The 15625-nt window shown below is 55.5% G+C and overlaps 1 protein-coding gene across 2 annotated transcripts; it reads right to left on the reverse strand.

Annotated features, from left to right (window-relative positions):
* Positions 1 to 2065: 2065 nt before the first annotated feature.
* Positions 2066 to 15624, reverse strand: GGA3 (golgi associated, gamma adaptin ear containing, ARF binding protein 3). 2 transcript variants are annotated; one of them, XM_065896631.1, is made up of 17 exons: positions 15585 to 15624; positions 9648 to 9732; positions 9443 to 9518; positions 7979 to 8077; positions 7155 to 7278; positions 6832 to 6935; positions 6617 to 6697; positions 5991 to 6128; positions 5367 to 5448; positions 5153 to 5269; positions 4605 to 4844; positions 4150 to 4220; positions 3566 to 3861; positions 3130 to 3353; positions 2664 to 2833; positions 2417 to 2527; positions 2066 to 2176 (listed from the first exon to the last, which is right to left on the reverse strand). In XM_065896631.1, the coding sequence occupies exons 1-17, from the start codon at positions 15622 to 15624 to the stop codon at positions 2066 to 2068; spliced, it is 2169 nt and encodes a 722-aa protein (XP_065752703.1). The 2 variants fall into 2 exon arrangements, with proteins under 2 accessions (XP_065752703.1, XP_065752704.1); XM_065896632.1 differs by lacking the exon at positions 7979 to 8077.
* Position 15625: the final 1 nt, after the last annotated feature.

The following is a 15625-nucleotide window of genomic DNA, read 5'->3' on the forward strand; positions in this document are numbered from 1 at the left end:
GGCAAGTTCTTATAGAACTTACAGTTCTTACATCTAGGGAGTTTTTATCTACCACCACCGTAAACCTGAGGTAGCTGTCTTCGAGAAAAAGCCACCCCCAGAAGTTACGGTGAGTGCAGTGCCCTCCTGCTTGAAAGTAGAAATTTGAACAAGAGCATTCAGTGGTTTACTTGGTGCTTCTGAAATTTGGCTTCACCTCACAATCATCTGTTAACTTTCCACTTATCTTCTTTAAAAAAGAAAACGGTCTAGGCACCTTACCTTTCAGCAGCAGCCCTCAGGCGATGCCAGCATACCCACCTGTGTACATTTGGAATTTGTCAGTGGCACCTGCCCCCACGTTGGGGCGGCTGGCGTCTGCATTAGGAGGATCCCAAATGGGGCGAAAATGGTTTTATTTAACGTGCAGTGAAACAAGGCAGCGGTTGACATATCCAGTAGGGTTTTGTCACGAAGCAGTGACCTCAAGAGTAACAAGTAACACTCATAAATAATTTTAAAGTCTAAAGCTTATAAAGGTTCCTTTCCGTACTGTAGTCCCACAGACCTTCCCAGGGCTGCAGCAGCCCGTCTCTGGAAAGCTCTTGGATTTATTCCTCAAGTAGTGAAATTGACTGATTCACTTTTGACTGTCCTAGTGAAGCAGTGAAACCTGCTTGCCAACAGTGGGAGGGAAGGGGAGATGACCTCTGTATTGATGGAGTGAGGAAGCCTGGCAAGGAGCAGGGAGGGGTCAGGGAACATGGTTTGTGCCACCTTTCCCCAGAGACGGCTCTGAGCCTATCCAGCTGAGCTCAGGTGAGCTGTGCGCTCTTTCCCCAGCTGGTGGTTCTCACTCTCCTGTTGCCCCGTGAGGCCTAGCGTCCCCGGCCCAGTTCCACCTAGTGGGTGGAGCAGCTTGGGCTGAGCACTGTTGAAGCAATAGGGTCTGGTGACTCGATTCAAGCAAGGCCCCTAATCTCACCACCTCCAGACCCAACATCTTGCCGACAGTGCCCCTGGGCGGCTGGGGACAGGGTTTCTGGGCAGCAGGTATGGACACAGAACTAGTGCAACGTGCCTGACCCTGAGGCCTCCTGTTCCCAATCAATCAATCACGTGCCACACCACAGGCCATCTGGTGGGAGGCAGGGGAGGCTGAAGCAGGAGGACACAGGGCGCTGGGCGTCGTCCTCCCCTTCAGAGGCGTGAAGGGCAGGACAGCAGTTTATTTCATGCGGAGCAAGAGGTAGTGAGTGAGTAGGATGGCCTGCTCCCGTAGCAGGAGGCACACTTTTCCCAGAAAGTGCAGAAGACCTGCTTCCGGAGGAAAACACTGGTTCTCTTCCATCTTCTTTCCTTCCTATCTGCAGTTTAGGCTGCCACGAGGCCAAGTTCTACTGTTTCTAATAGCTTGAGTTGAGTTCCTCATCCTGCTGCGATGTCCACAGGACACAGCCTGCCACCACCAGGGGCAAGCACACAACTCATTATCCAGTGGCCACTCCAGGATGACGCTGCCCATAGAGGGTAGGGTTGGAGATCTGGCAGCATACCAACTCCTTACTCTGGGCCCAGGGCCGTTCAGGACCATTGGGCTTTGCCCACCTCCCTGGAGATGGGAGCAGGAGCCTGGCAAGGGGAAGCACAGAGCAGCAACGGGGAGCTGAGACCTCTGGGGCTGTGAGGACGTGGTCCTTGAGGGAGGGCCCTGAGTCTGTCTTTGGAGACCTCCCCCTCTGTGGCATCAAAGGACGGACGCCAACACAGGGGAAAAACCTACTCCAGCCCTGGGTCCATGTTCCCAGGGCGGGGGTGCAGAGTCTGGGACCACTCCCCACCCCTGATGCACGTGGCCACTTCAAGTCACACAGGTAGATAAAAACAGGTCCTTTTAGGGGGCCAGAGAAGGAGAGATCATCACTGCAGCAGCTCGGCTCCTGGCAGCAATACCCAGGCCCCCTGTTCCACATCAAAGCTCTTAAGCACTGCAGTCAGGACGTGAAGAAGGACTGGACCTGGAGAGCCTCCCGTCTCAGGGCAGCCTGCCTGGGCTCCAAAGTGCAGATGACAGTGTCCTCTGGGGTCACAGGCTCCCCCACTGCTCCACAGGGGGGAACTGGTCCACCTCCCCCACCTCCGTGCTCAGCTGCTCCCCCAAGGCGAAGGTCAGCCTGTACCGAAGCCTCGCCTTCTCCTGCGGCAGAGGGGCAGCGTGTGAGACGCTCTCTTCTGTGATACCCTTGGGACCCTGTCTGTGCTGCGGGACAGGCCCTGCTCCTACCACCTCGTCCTCACTCAGCCACTGAACCAGGGTAGAGAAGGGACGCATGTTAATGGCTGTGGTATCACGACACTCCAGGTTGGGAGGTGATATTCCCGAGCCCTAACCTGGGGCAGCCAGGGCTTTGGGCTGGGATCCCCAGTTCTAGCTCACCTTCAGTGGATTGGCCAGCAGCATGACCTGGGTGATGGCTGCAGGTGGCTGGATGGGGCTGAACGGAGAGAGTTCCGTCCCAGAGGGCGGCTGCAACTTCACTTTCATTGACTAGAGAGAGAGAGAGAGAGAGAAGCTCCTTTGAAGAGAGACTGCAGGTGCCCCTGAGACGGAACTGGGATTGGACGCAGTGGGTGCAAGATCCAGGTGAATTCTGCCTCTTGAGGCTCCGGGGCGCCGGGGGTACCTTGGGCACTGCAGCCTGCAGCACGATGCCCCTGATAGGCAAGGGAGCCGTATTCAGCATGGACACCACCACCACCAGCACGTCAGGCCGCCCCGGAGGACACTCCTTGGCAAAGTGGAAGAGGATGCGGAAGCCATCTTTATCATAGGCTGTCACAGGAAGGGCGCTGCCTGTAAGAAGGGGGCGCGTGAGTGTGGAAGGAGAGGAAGGCTGAAGACAGCCAGCAGACGCCACAGCCAAGCGGGAGGGCGCGGCGGCCCTGTGACAGAGGCTCCACTTCTGCAGGACCTCCCGAGAGTGCACGGTGGGAACAAGCACAGGCTGAGACAGCGGTCAGGTGGGCCACGTGCGGCTCTAAGGGACTCCGGCCTGGAGAGCCTGTACCCTGCCACCCCTGTCGTGTCCCCCACCACACTGCAAGTTGTGAGCCCCACCTCCCCTCTCACCCCAAGCCTCCAACACCTACTAGGCTTGATAGACTCCAGAGGGACGTGGACACTGGTCAGGGAGAGCTCGGGCCCCTGCACGGGGCTGCCCTGGGACTGGAAGGCAGGTGGCTGGAAGAGAGGGCTGCCGGGCCCCGTGGAGAAGGGGAGGAGAGGTCTAGCTGAGGTGCTGGTGGGGAGCAGAGGGGAGGTGGCAGCGCCAGCGAAGAAGCCGGAGGAGACGGGTTTCACCAGGCCTGAGGTCCTGGGAGGCAGGAAGGAGAATAGGGCACGTCAGAGACCAGGCAGAGCTGCTGGGCTGCCCCTCGCTGAGGCCGCCAGGCTAGAGCCGGTTCTTCCCCTCCCTAGCTTCCAGATTCCAGACTGAGAGGGAACACTCATGACCCCTCTGGAGCTGCCTCTGGCTCTGCTACGCCCGGGCCTGCCCTCCCCACCAGTCCCTCTCCCACTCATTACGCTTTGGCCTCTTCTAGAAGCTGATCAAGGGCGTCCAGCTGGCGCACGGTGCTGTCGCCCAAAGCTGAACCATGGTGCCCGGGGGCCGCAGGCTCAGCCTTGGGGGCCGAAGCTGGGGCCAGGCCAGTGGAAAATGAGAAGGAGCCGGCCAGGGGGGCTGGAACGCTGGCTGGGACCACGGGGGCCTGGGAGTTGCCTGCGGGGGCCGCTGAGGGCTGCAGGAGAGGCCCATCTGAGAGGCTACAGGCACCAGTTCCAGGTTTGGGGCTGAAGAAGTCCAGGTTCGACTGTTCGTTCTGTGGGGAACGGAAAGCGTGAGTGAGCAGAGGGCGCGAAGGGCCCTGCGAGCGGCGGGGGATCTGGGCTCTCCACCCCCCACCCCTTTACTGGGGGCCCTACTGCAGCCCTTCTGGACGAGCAGCCCCTGTCCTCCAAGGACAGGGCAGGGATAAAGCGCCGTATCCGGCGTGGTGCCCTAAGGGGTCAAGACAGCAGACAACTGCAGCTGAGGACTAGTCGGGGAGGGGGAGGACAGTAGGAAGTGAAGGCTGTCAGCCCTGCAGTCATGTCACCTGTGCCCCTACCTGGAACAGGGGCCACTGGCTGTTTCCAGCTGACTCTCTGGGAGGAGCACAGGGGGCTGGGTCGGTGAGACCTGAGAACAGAGAAGACGACTGCGGTGAGAAGAGGCTCTGGGCTTAGGCAGTCCCAGCCCCACCTCAACCGAGGTAGGGTCACGTGACCAGCTGGGCGTCCGTGGGTGACAGGGTGGAGAGGTGTCCCCCAGGCAGCCTCCAGAGGGGAGCGGATCCGCTTCAGTCCTTGCGTTGAGGGGGCACCTCCCGGGCAGAGGGGAGCAGAGCAAGACACTGGGTCCGCTCTGCTCCCCCTGAGGGACACTGCACTTGGCTCTCTGCCTACAGCGGAAGCCTCCTCCGCCACCCTCGCTAAGCACACGGGCCCCTCAGACCTCCCGCTCCCACGTGCCTAGCTTCCCTACCGGCCCCACCAGAAGCCCTTTCCAGCCCCCAGGACGCACCCAAGCAGAGCAGCTCCTCGTCCAGCAGGCTGAGGGTGTGGCTTGTGCTGCTGGGTCCCGGGGGGGCCTCAGCCTGGCTGGACGAGTGGCTGCGCCCGGGTCCCAAGGCCTGGGGGGGCGGAGGGAGGATAGGGATGTCCGAGGGGCGGGGTACGGGGGCCAGCACTGGGGACAAGCTGCTCGGCGCATCCAACTCGGCAAGGTCAATGAGAGTGCCTTGGTTACTGGAGCGGTGGTTTCCTGGATGGACGAATGGAAGGGGACAGGAATAATCAGGGGCCACTCGAGTGGCTGCAGAGAGGGAGGGGGAACCCTGACACAGCCTCTGGCCTAATCCCACAGCACCTGTGCCAGGTGAAGGCTGAAAAGCCAGCGGAGAAGGCAAGCAGGGGAGACCCTGTGCAGACCTCCCAGGGGGACCACGCGGAGTGGCTCAGAACCCCCTCGGGCCCTGTGGGATGACACACTGGTCAACCTGCACCGTGGCCTGGTGGTGGGGACTGGGGCTGGTCCAGAGAGGTCGGGAGTGGGGAACCAGAACACTTTACCTTCAGGGTCAGGAATGGCTGAGGTGACCACCTCACCATTGATGACCTGCCCTTCAACGACTGTTTTATAAGAGCTGATGACCCGGGAGAGGTTGTCACTGGCCTGCAGGATGTCCCCTAGAATGGAGAGAGACTTCTCACTCCTGGCCGTGACGGCGCCCCACCACACACATCCCGACTCCCAGCTCGTCTTTGTCAATCCCTCTTCACTAACCTAAACTGCTGTCGTTGTCCTCTGTCTCGCTGGCTAGTTTGAATAACGTCCGCCTCTTGCTCTCACACCGATCAAACAGCTCCTAGAAGAGACCCAGGCAGAAAAACTGGAGCTGGCAGGGTTCTTGGAGAGCATCTAACTCAGCGTTCACACCCAGCCGTGGGCTCCCCTGGTACCACGGTCAGTTACCGGCGGAGCTGGGCTCGGAGCACACATCTTGCCACCTGCCTCCACCACTCTGTGTCACCCAAGACGCCTGTTCAGGCGGAGAAGTCACCAGGACAGTATGTCCCTCCCTGCCTCCCAGGCTGGCACATGTCTCAGAATTCAGAGTATCTATGTGACCGAGGGCTGAGGTGAGCATCAGGGGCACAGGGCTGGCCTCTCTGCCCAGATGTGCCCGAGGCAGAAAGCGAGGCGGAGCAGGGGCGCACCCCGGAGCAGGTCTGCAGAGTCGCGTAGACGTGGGGGTACGTGGAGCGCGCGCACCCTGCGCAAGTCGGCCGTGGCTCGTGTGCAAAATGGGGGCGCCACTCCCCTCCACCTGGCTGCTGTGTTAGGGCTGGGACTCGGCGAAGGCTGGCTCCCTTCCCCGGAGCCTGGACCTCCCCGAGCGGGGCCTACCTTCATGAGCTCTCTGTCTGCCTCTGAAGAGTCCTCCTTGCTGTAATGCAGCAGCATCTCACCGAGCAGCTTCACGTTGTTGCTAACCTCCTCTAAAGTGTGCAGACGCTTGGTCACCTTCTGGATCCGCGCCTCGTCCTGCGTAAAGAGGATCCAGGAGAAAGAGCTCAACTGGACCCGCCCCACTGCCCCCCAGATCCCCCAGACAAGGATCACACCTTCCCAGAGAACACGAGAGCAGAGGCCAGTCCCACGGAAGCTCGTTTCAGTGCATGATTCTTTGTTTTTTTCATCCCCCCCCCACCCCCGGGCCACTTTTCCCCCTTGGTGTCCATACGTTTGTTCTCTACATCTGTGTCTCTATTTCTGCCCTCAACGCATGATTCTTGGGAACCACTGGCCTCAGACCCAATCTACAGTTTTTCTTTTAAAGCAACAGTCCTCCCTACCCCCAAACTTGGCCCCAGCTACTCGTGCTCCTCTATCCCATTCTCCCCAGAAGCTCCCATGCTCCTCCTTCCAGGTGAGGGCTGGGGACAGGGCAAACAACAGGCGCAGCACCGGGGGAAGGGACCTCTGCTCTGTGGCCACGGGATCCTCCACCCCAAGGCTCGGGACCCACTCACTTCCTTCACCATGGACTTGATGAGCTTGTTGGCCTCCTGCAGGTCATCTGGGTTTTTGCTTTTCAACAACTTGGCTAAAAGCTGGAAGAGGAGGGTATTAGAGGTAGAGGAACAGGCAACTCCCCACCTGGGAAGAACACAGGACCGGAGCTCCCCACAGCACTGAGCAAGCCCGCACCTCATCTGAGGACACTGCAGGCTGGAATGCACTTTACCTTGGACTTCTCCTCATCGTCAAAAACAGGGTTTTTGGGACGAGGTGGTGGAGAGGGGATCAGTGTCCTGTCCACAGGGATCAGCGGGTCCGACTGCACAATGCCTGAAATGGGACAGGGCAGCGTTCGCGCAGGCTGGGCCGCGCTCTTTCCCCTCCTCATGCAGCAAGGGGGCGCTCCCTGGGACCAGGCCTGCGGGCCGCAGCCCCCTCATTCCCTCACAGCCCAGCCCCTCCCGCTGTCTTAGGCGGACACCCCTCATTCTTCCTGGCCTTGGCCAGCCTTCAGGGCTGCTTTGAGGCTGAGGGAAGGCAGGCGCATACCCTGTCTCTTCAACATGTGGTAGGCATCCTTGATCTTGGATTCTTCCGGCAGCGCCAACGTCCAGCTATAAAGCAGCTCAATAACCTTGGTCTTCACTTTCTCAGACACCCTGTCCCCCAGGTACTAAGAGGCAAACGGAAATGGGAAAACTTAGCGCAGTCTGGAGGCAGAGACAAGAGGGAGCGCCCTCTTCACAGCAATGTAATGGTCGCTAGTTAGATACAGTCCTCAAGCTTCCTCCAAACCCGCAGGTGTGAGGCGTGAGTGCGACAGTACTGGGAGGGGAGGGCAGGAGACGGCCTGCACACGGCCGTATCCATCCGGCGTACAGACGGTAGTCAGGCCGGGGGCTGGGAGCTCCTCACGGCGTTTCCACACACAGCCTGCCAGAAACAGAACTGCACTGTCTCTCAGAGGAGTTAATGAGAACCTCTTTGCTATGAAGAATTGTTCCCTCTGCCGTAAGTGGGTGCCCAGAGCTTAGGCAACACTAGTGTGCAATGGAAGCCCGGTGATGAGGGAGGCCAGCTGCTCGTGTCCACATGAGGCAGGCGAGGAAGAGTAGCTGCTGTCACTAGAAGCCCAGGGTCCAACACTACACAGGCCCTCCCCTGACATGCGCGCAGCTGCTGCCACGTCACCTGTCACGTTTAGACTGGGAGCCCTGTCTGGACATCCTGCTACTGTCAGAGCCTAGCTCTCTGAGGACAGGACCCAGGGAGTCTCAGATCCATGGAGGTGCTGGTCTGTGCAGTGAAAGCCAGTAAGATGGGGCGGGGTACGAAAGAAGTCCCTAGAAACGAGGAAACTGCCACTGACTTACCTTTGGAGAGACGACTTTGATCAACTCATTCAAAAACCGGAACTTTCCCACTTCGTTATGAAATCTCCTCCCACAGTTCTTCATGCAGGCCTCCAGCACCTGGACCACACAAAGGCGCGGCGCTCAGGCCTGGGACCTGGCACTCGGCCAGACCCCACACAGAGGGAGCACTGAATAAACTCACCCAAGGAAGGAGCTAACCAGGAAAAGAGGCCTGCACTGCCCCAGGGGACATCAGCGCAACGAAAGAGTCCCTCAAACTGTAAACCTCTCCTGGGGAAGCTCAACAGGAACCAAAGTAAAAAACCCTGAGACCCAGATACCAAGACAGATCGAGTGTCAGTCCTGGAAGGTGCCTGCCTGCAGATTCTGCCCTTGTGTTTTACAGGTGAGGAGACGGAGACCCAGAGAGCACACGCTTCTCTCAGGGTCCAGGGTTCTTTCCATAAGCTGATCAACGTTTTGGGGAGGTGGGAGAGAATTCTGTTAAATTCTGTTTTCTTCATTGTGGATGGCACACTACTTCCCCTCCCCCCGCCCCCATCTATTTTCCTCCTGGGGCCCATACGACCTGCCTTGAGTTTTCCTCCAAGGAGCAGACCACCCCAGTGCTGCCCCCTTCCCTGGCTTCTGTCTTTGTAAAGCGGTTTTTCAACTGCACCACTGCTGACATTTTGGGCCGGTCACTTGTTGTAGAAGCCTGTCCTCAGCAGCACCCCTGGCCTCTACCCACTAGATGCCAGTAGCACCTCCTGACCTGTGACAACCAAAAGTGTCTCCAGACATTGCCCAGTGTACCTGGGGGACAAAACTGCCCCCAGTCAAGAACCACTGTTCTAAGGCCATTGCTCTCCGGAGGACACAGCAGAGCCATGTGTGTGGGCTAAGTGCCTTTTCCACGACCGTGTCCCCCTCTCCCGGTTTTCCAGGAGCTGAACCAAGTCAGGAGAGAAGCTGGGCCCCCTGGCTTAGGGGGGAGCCTGGGAGGCGCCCGCGTGCCACACACGGCTCCACGTCCTGACCCCCCTTAGTCTGAATAAACGCTAGGATCTGCCTGTTGGTGGATGCCTTCACTAGTAACCGGCATTATTTTTAGCTACAGGATGAATCACACTTGGCCAACTCTTAACCTGGCAAGACAGCTCTGTCAGCCTCTCTTCAAGAAGCCTTCTCTGAGCCTCACCCACAGCCCAGGGCCCCTGCCCCTCGTTCCCTCCCTCAGCCACTCTGCTTTTCCCACTAGACCTTGTGCCCACGCTTCAGCCATCCGTGAAGCTCAGTGCCTGGCACAGGGGCACACACATTGGTGGAACAGCTGACTGAGCAGGGTCCAGGTATGTCTGGTTTGTATAGACGGTGTTCAGCTGGCTTAGGGTGTGAGCCCTGACCCCCTGAGAGATCCCAGCGGGCTCATGCGGAAAGGCCTGGGCTCGTGAAGATCCACCGTCAGCACGAAGAACCTACCGTCAGGGCCTGGACTGCCTCCCACTCCTGCGGAGACTGGATCTTATGGGCCAGCAGTCGGACGGCGATCTGTGGCCTGGGAGACAAGCAGACCACACTTTCAGGACACTGACCCGAGGCCATCGGGCTAGCCCTCCTTGGCCACAGTTTTTTACTTTTCCAGTCAACTACCTCTTACCTGCCCCCTAACAGCTTTGAGACTCACCCTTCAAGCTCTTTGTTGATCTGATCACAAAAGCCAATTATGTATTCCCAGTCCTCCTGGCGGTTGGAAGGATTCGTGGCTTTATCTTGGGACAGAACAAAGAAGAGTACGGTTGTTATAAAGAATAAGGAGGACAGTATGGAAGGTTTTCCTCAGTGCTTTTTAGGCACCGATGTGAAGAAATTTCTTCTCTAGGAGAAAAGACTCAATAGTTCAGTCAGAAAGCAAGTCAAATACAAATACCACTTTCTGTCCAATATTTTGAAAGTCACAAACGAAAGAGAAAACAAATCCTAAGCCTCTCATTTTAAGGCAAGCTAGCAACATTTACTGAACCCCTCTAAGCACCAATGACTGTGCTATCTGTCCCTGGGGTTGCAGAAACAGAATCTGAGCTTGAGTAATCTGCACCCTTAAGTTTTGTTTTGTTGTTTTTGTTTTTGGCTGCACTATGCAGCATGTGGGATCTTAATTCCCCCGACCACTGGACCACCACGGAAGTCCCAGCACCCTTAAGTTTATTATTATTTGCTTATTTATTTTCGGCCGCGTTGGGTCTTCGTTGCTGCGCGTGGGCTTTCTCTAGTTGCGGCGAGCGGGGCCTACTCTTCGTTGCAGTGCGCGGGCTTCTCACTGCGGTGGCTTCTCTTATTGCGGAGCACGGGCTCTAGATGTGCGGGCTTCAGTAGTTGTGGCACGAGAGCTCTAGAGCACAGGCTCAGTAGCTGTGGCATGCAGGCTTAGTTGCTCTGCGACACGTGGGATCTTCCCAGACCAGGGCTCGAACCCTTGTCCCCTGCATTGGCCGGCGGATTCTTAACCACTGCGCCACCAGGGAAGTCCCCACCCTTAAGTTTAAAGGGTCTTCCATGATCAAGGACAAAGACAAGCGTTGAAGAGTTCTCAGAGGGTCACTGAGGGTTTAAATTCCAGGAGCTAAATGCCAAGTCTCCTAATACGTGGTGTGGGTCCTCTCTTCTCTGTTATCCCCAGAACCTGTGCTTATAGAGGATGGCCCCAGCTGAGGGTGGTTAAATGTGTTCCCATCTCTGATTCAGATCTTGGAGTTGGCCTCTTCTAGAAAGCACTCTCAAGCTGTTTGCTAAATTTAGGGCTTCAGGTTCGGAAGACAAAAGGAAGACTGAAGGCGTGGATCCTTTTTTAAGTACCAGGCTCCTCCTGCAGATTTCCACAAGGGCCAAAAGCAGAGTGAGAGCCTGTAAAAAGCCCTTCCCAACAAGGGGTGTTGTTAGATGTTCCTAAATTCTGATTTTTCGTGACTGTTTTCTTAACTTCCTTTTCCCCTAACATTAGAAGTCACTAGCTCCACGACCAAGTCCTAACAGGGACTCCTAGCCACCCCCTACCCCTCCAACAGGAGTCACAAGGATCAGCAGACGCCAGCTGGCAGCAGAGGGAACACCTGCAGCGCCCAGCGCTGCGCGTGCATGGCAGCGTTTCTGCTCTGGTTGCAAGAAAATTCTGAGGGTTTAGGATCATTTTGGAGGAAAAAAGAGATGTCAGTCCTCAATCTTGAGAAGAGAATTAGCAGGCCCTTCAAAATGGCATGCTTGAAGGGAAGGGAGATTAATTCTATCAAGAGTGGCTATTTATTGCCACAGTGACCTACTAGCTGTTACCCTCCAGAAAAGCCCTGCGTCTCTCCCACCAGGTGTCTGAAATTTTCTCAGGTATCGGCACGGCTTTGTTACTAATCCCTATCATTTGAGATGCTTGAAGTTCTCATGACGTTAAGAGGCTGTAGGATACTAAAAGGTGGTCTGAGGAGCCATACCTGCACCTGTCACTCTCATCATTTTGGGGACAGTCGCATGCCTCGTGATATAAGAAAAAGAAGCCCACTCGCTTCCACTGTTTGCAACTAGAAAAGCATCTTACGGATACAGTGTACAATGTGGACAGCCCCTCCCCACACACGGGCATTCACCAAACAATGTACTCTGCCCGGGGCTGCCGTAACTCCCGTAGCATTTCTCCTCCCAAGAACGCTCCCACTTTTCACTTATGTTCAACACCTCTAGAATCCCACTCCCTTTCCCCTTGACAGATCTTTTTACTGCAAACCCGCAGGGAGCTCTCTGCCTACACATGAGCACAAAAAGCCCTGGTTTCAGCCATGGCTGGTCCCGCTTCTGAGTATATACTCTGACTCTCCAGCCAGCTCAGACAGCAGACCTCAGTCACCCATGGGAATTGGAAGAACCTGAGGGGATGATTCTGGGCAACTCAATCGCGCCACCTGCCCACTGCCTCGCCAGCAGACTCACAACTGTCACCCCCACAACATTCTCCTTCACCTGGCACGGGGGTGACACCAGAGCCTCCTCTCAGGTCCTGCCTTCTAGAACTGCCCCTCTGGGCTCTACTCTGATTCAAGGTTTCTATTTTTGAGGCTCCGTTGAAAGCCTTATTCTAGTCTGTGTCTTTGCCTCTATGTTTCCTGCTCTCATTTTCAACTTAGTTCCATCTCTAGCCTTGACTGTCGTGGGACCGTTGGTCAAGTAGGGATGGAAACAGCAGCATTGGCTACGCCTTCCCAACACGGCTCAGATAGTCCAGTGATGACAAGTTCTATGTAGCAAATGACGTAGAAATAAGCAGAGGCAAGGACACAGATGGAAAGGGAGTCAAGAGTCAGCCTGCAGTGCTGTGGTCTGGAATCCAGGGAGACTTCGTCAATCGCCAAGTCTTTGTTAAGCGGCCGTAGGAAACTAAGTACACAGCGTGGTAGGCCCTGGAGGGACTACAGGAAAAGTACAAGATTCGGATCCTACCCTTGAGGGCGTCACGCTCTTCTGGTGCAACACGTGAGAAATCACCAGAGCAAAAAACAAGACAGGGTGTAATTTTAGGTGCTAATTTGGTGCAGAAACAAGTCTAAAAACAAACTCATCACTTCTTCTTCCTGACTTCCCTGTTTCTATAAATGGTGCCACCATTCAAAAGCTCCTTTTGCCCCACCCCCAGGCACCCAGGTTTGAACACTCCTTCTTCCCTCTCCTCACCCATTTTCATCCGTCAGTCACAATCCCTTCCTTCTCGATTTTTTTCTGGGGGTGGGGGGCGCATGTCGCACAGCTTGTGGGATCTTACAATAGTTCTCTCACCAGGGATCGAACCCGGGCCCTCAGCAGTGAGAGTACCAAATCCTAACCACTGGACCGCCAGGGAAGTCCCCTCAATGTCTTTTTAAAACTCTCACTTCTTCTTTTCTTATTCCTTCCCCGACCTCCTTACTTCTCACCTGCTTCCAGAACTTCTGCTCCAACCCATCCTTTGTAAAAACACCAACATGAACCTTCACAAAACACTAATTTTACCAAGTACAGTAGGAATGGGGACCTCCTAACTGTAGACACGTAAACTTCTTGGGCTGGAATTCAAGCTGGTCCGGAATCTGGTTCTAACTTCTAACTTCCCAGCTTTCTCTCCCACCACACTCCCACAGGAACCCCCTGCTTGAACCAGCCAAACAGCTGTTACTGCACACCCCAGATGTGGTCTGCTCCCTCCACATCACTGTCTGGTGTTTTCTTCGCCAATTTTCCCATTCCTTAGGGCCTAGCTCGAGTGCAATCTCCCCACTGGGAGAACCATCTTCCATTCCACTTTTTCCCAATTTCCCAAAGAAATTGTCTGAATTTTAGCATTTATGGCTGTTGCTTTTATCTTTTTACTTAAAAATGCTGTATCCACTCCAGCATCACTTCCTTCAAACTGAAGGCAAAGATTGTTTGAACTTCTTAATTTTCATCACACCTCACACACATAGCAGGTAGTCACTAGACGCTGATCAACTGCTGTAACGCAGGACTTTGGAGAAGGCTGAAATCAAGAGGTGGTTTACGGGGAAGGAGATTCTGGGGTGCATTTTACAGCAGGTAGTGGAGCAAAGGGGAACAGGGCTTTCAGATAAGGAGAGGAATGTGTGTTGGTGGGACAAGAACATCCAACTGACCAAAGTAAGGAAGAATATCAGGAAGCCACGAAGAGGCAGCAGCAGAATGACTTAACTAAACGGAAGTGCTCTCTGGGAGCAGAATGCAGAATGGACTGATATGGGGAGGGGAGAGGCCTGAGACAGTGGGCCCAGCAGAGGCTTCTGTAATAATTCCAGCAAACTGGGACTTTCCTGGTGGTCCAGTGGTAAAGAATCTGCCTTACAATGCAGGGGACGCAGTTTAGATTGCTGGTCAAGGAACTAAGATCCCACATGCGGCGGGGCAGCCAAGCCCACACGCCACAACTACTGAGCTTACGTGCCTCAACTAGAGCCCGCGTGCCGCAACTAAGACCCAACACAGCCAAAAATAAACTAATTAATAAATTTAAAAAAAAAGATTCCAGCAAACCACGGAGTGACGAGGACATGGACTAAGATGCTGCTGAGCTCCAGGCACTGGTTTGCTCAACTGGTACAGTTCACACCAGTAAGTCGTAAGAACCAGGAAAGTGCACAGAGGGTAAGAATGGAAGGAACCTTACCACTGCCCCAAGGGTCACTCTAAGTAACAGGTAGGGGTCAAAGGCCAGTCTCAGCTCTAGTCTCTACAGATACCATCCCTCACCCCATCACCATCTCCACTCTCTCTCAGAAACAGGCCAGTCTGCTCTTTCAAACTAACGCTAAACCTAGCCTATTAAACTCTGCTTAGGTCATTTAAATTACTCCAATGTCCCCATTAATATCTATGAATGGAACCAATTCCAGTGTGCTCATATCCAGTTGGGTGGCTCTGGGCAAGTGAACTGATGAGACGGTGCCCTCTTTTCGTGAAATTGTGACAGTAGTACCTACTTTGCGAGGATACTTGATAAATGAATTAAATGAACGTCTTTGGAGCACTGAGCTCCTTGGAGGACAGTTCCATATATACAGAAGGCTTTGTGACCTGCCTGCAACTGCAGGTTTTGCAAACGTAACCTAAGTTCAACCACCTGAACAGGGTTTCTTATTAAGAAAAGTCAGGCAATTGGAGGAAACAGGCATCACCTCCAAGAGCCTGCAGGCTCTAGTAAATAACAGATACCGCACAAGGCAGTATCTAGGCATCTTGCCCGTCTTATCACCCTGTCCAATTTGTCTTCACTTAAAGAGGCCTCTAGGGGTCTCCTCTAGTCCACAGTTAAATCAACGTATTAACTCTTCAGCCAAATACTACCTGCTAAGATTAACCCGTATCTCCTTAAGAGCAGTATGAATTAGCAGTCATAGCAATAGGCCGCTATAACTAAACCATCAATGCTGTGCCCCTCAGCTTTGCTCTGAGTAGGTTACCAGCGAATGACTCGCGAAGACGTGCGGTGGTGGGGGAGGGGAGCAGCCGCCCCCACCCCCCAACATAGCTTTCACCACGCTTTGGTCACTGCAGGAAGAAGGTAGAGCTCTGTTCTCTCTGTCTCACTTTGGATTACTCTCACTTCAAACATTCAGCCTGCACGAAGCGGTCACTTCTCGAATACATGGTCACAATTCTGAAGCTATGTGCGTATGCTCAGCGACACCCACCGCTCCCGGAGTTTCAGCCCAAATCCGGAGCTTTTCCCTTCGTCAGGGAGGCGCAGGGGGCCCGGAATCAGCCGCGCGCGGCGCCACTACAGTCTCCCCCAAGCGCCGATGCATGCCAGCCCGAAGCACTTGGCTGTCGCTTTCCCGGAGCCCGCGGGGACGGGACAGGACCCGAGCTCACGCCGCTGTTCGCGGGAGCGGGAGAAGGCGCAGTAGCACGGGGAGCAGGGGCCGGGACGTCCTGCTGGGGAAGGGGCGTGATCGCGGGACGCTCGCGGCGCGGACGAGGCCAGGCGCGGGCTGCCTGGCGGCGCCACCGCGGGGCCCGGGGACGCGGCAGAGAGGTGCGGGTGGGGCGGTGCGGCTCCGCGGCTCGAGAGCAAACAGAATCCGCCGCGACTACTCACTCAGCCAGGACTCCAGACTCTCCCCTTCCGCCTCCGCCATA

This window comes from Phocoena phocoena, chromosome 19 (genome assembly GCF_963924675.1).
Source record: "Phocoena phocoena chromosome 19, mPhoPho1.1, whole genome shotgun sequence".
NCBI lineage: Eukaryota > Metazoa > Chordata > Mammalia > Artiodactyla > Phocoenidae > Phocoena > Phocoena phocoena.

Coding starts and splice junctions, on each gene's coding strand:
- GGA3 (XM_065896631.1), bottom strand. CDS start 15,624: ATGGCGGAGGCGGAAGGGGAGAGTCTGGAGTCCTGGCTGA. Junction 3,354..3,565: donor CTTCTAGAAGAGGCCAAAGC/GTAATGAGTGGG, acceptor CCTGCCTCCCAG/GACCTCAGGCCTGGTGAAAC. Junction 2,177..2,416: donor TGCTGGCCAATCCACTGAAG/GTGAGCTAGAAC, acceptor CCTCTGCCGCAG/GAGAAGGCGAGGCTTCGGTA.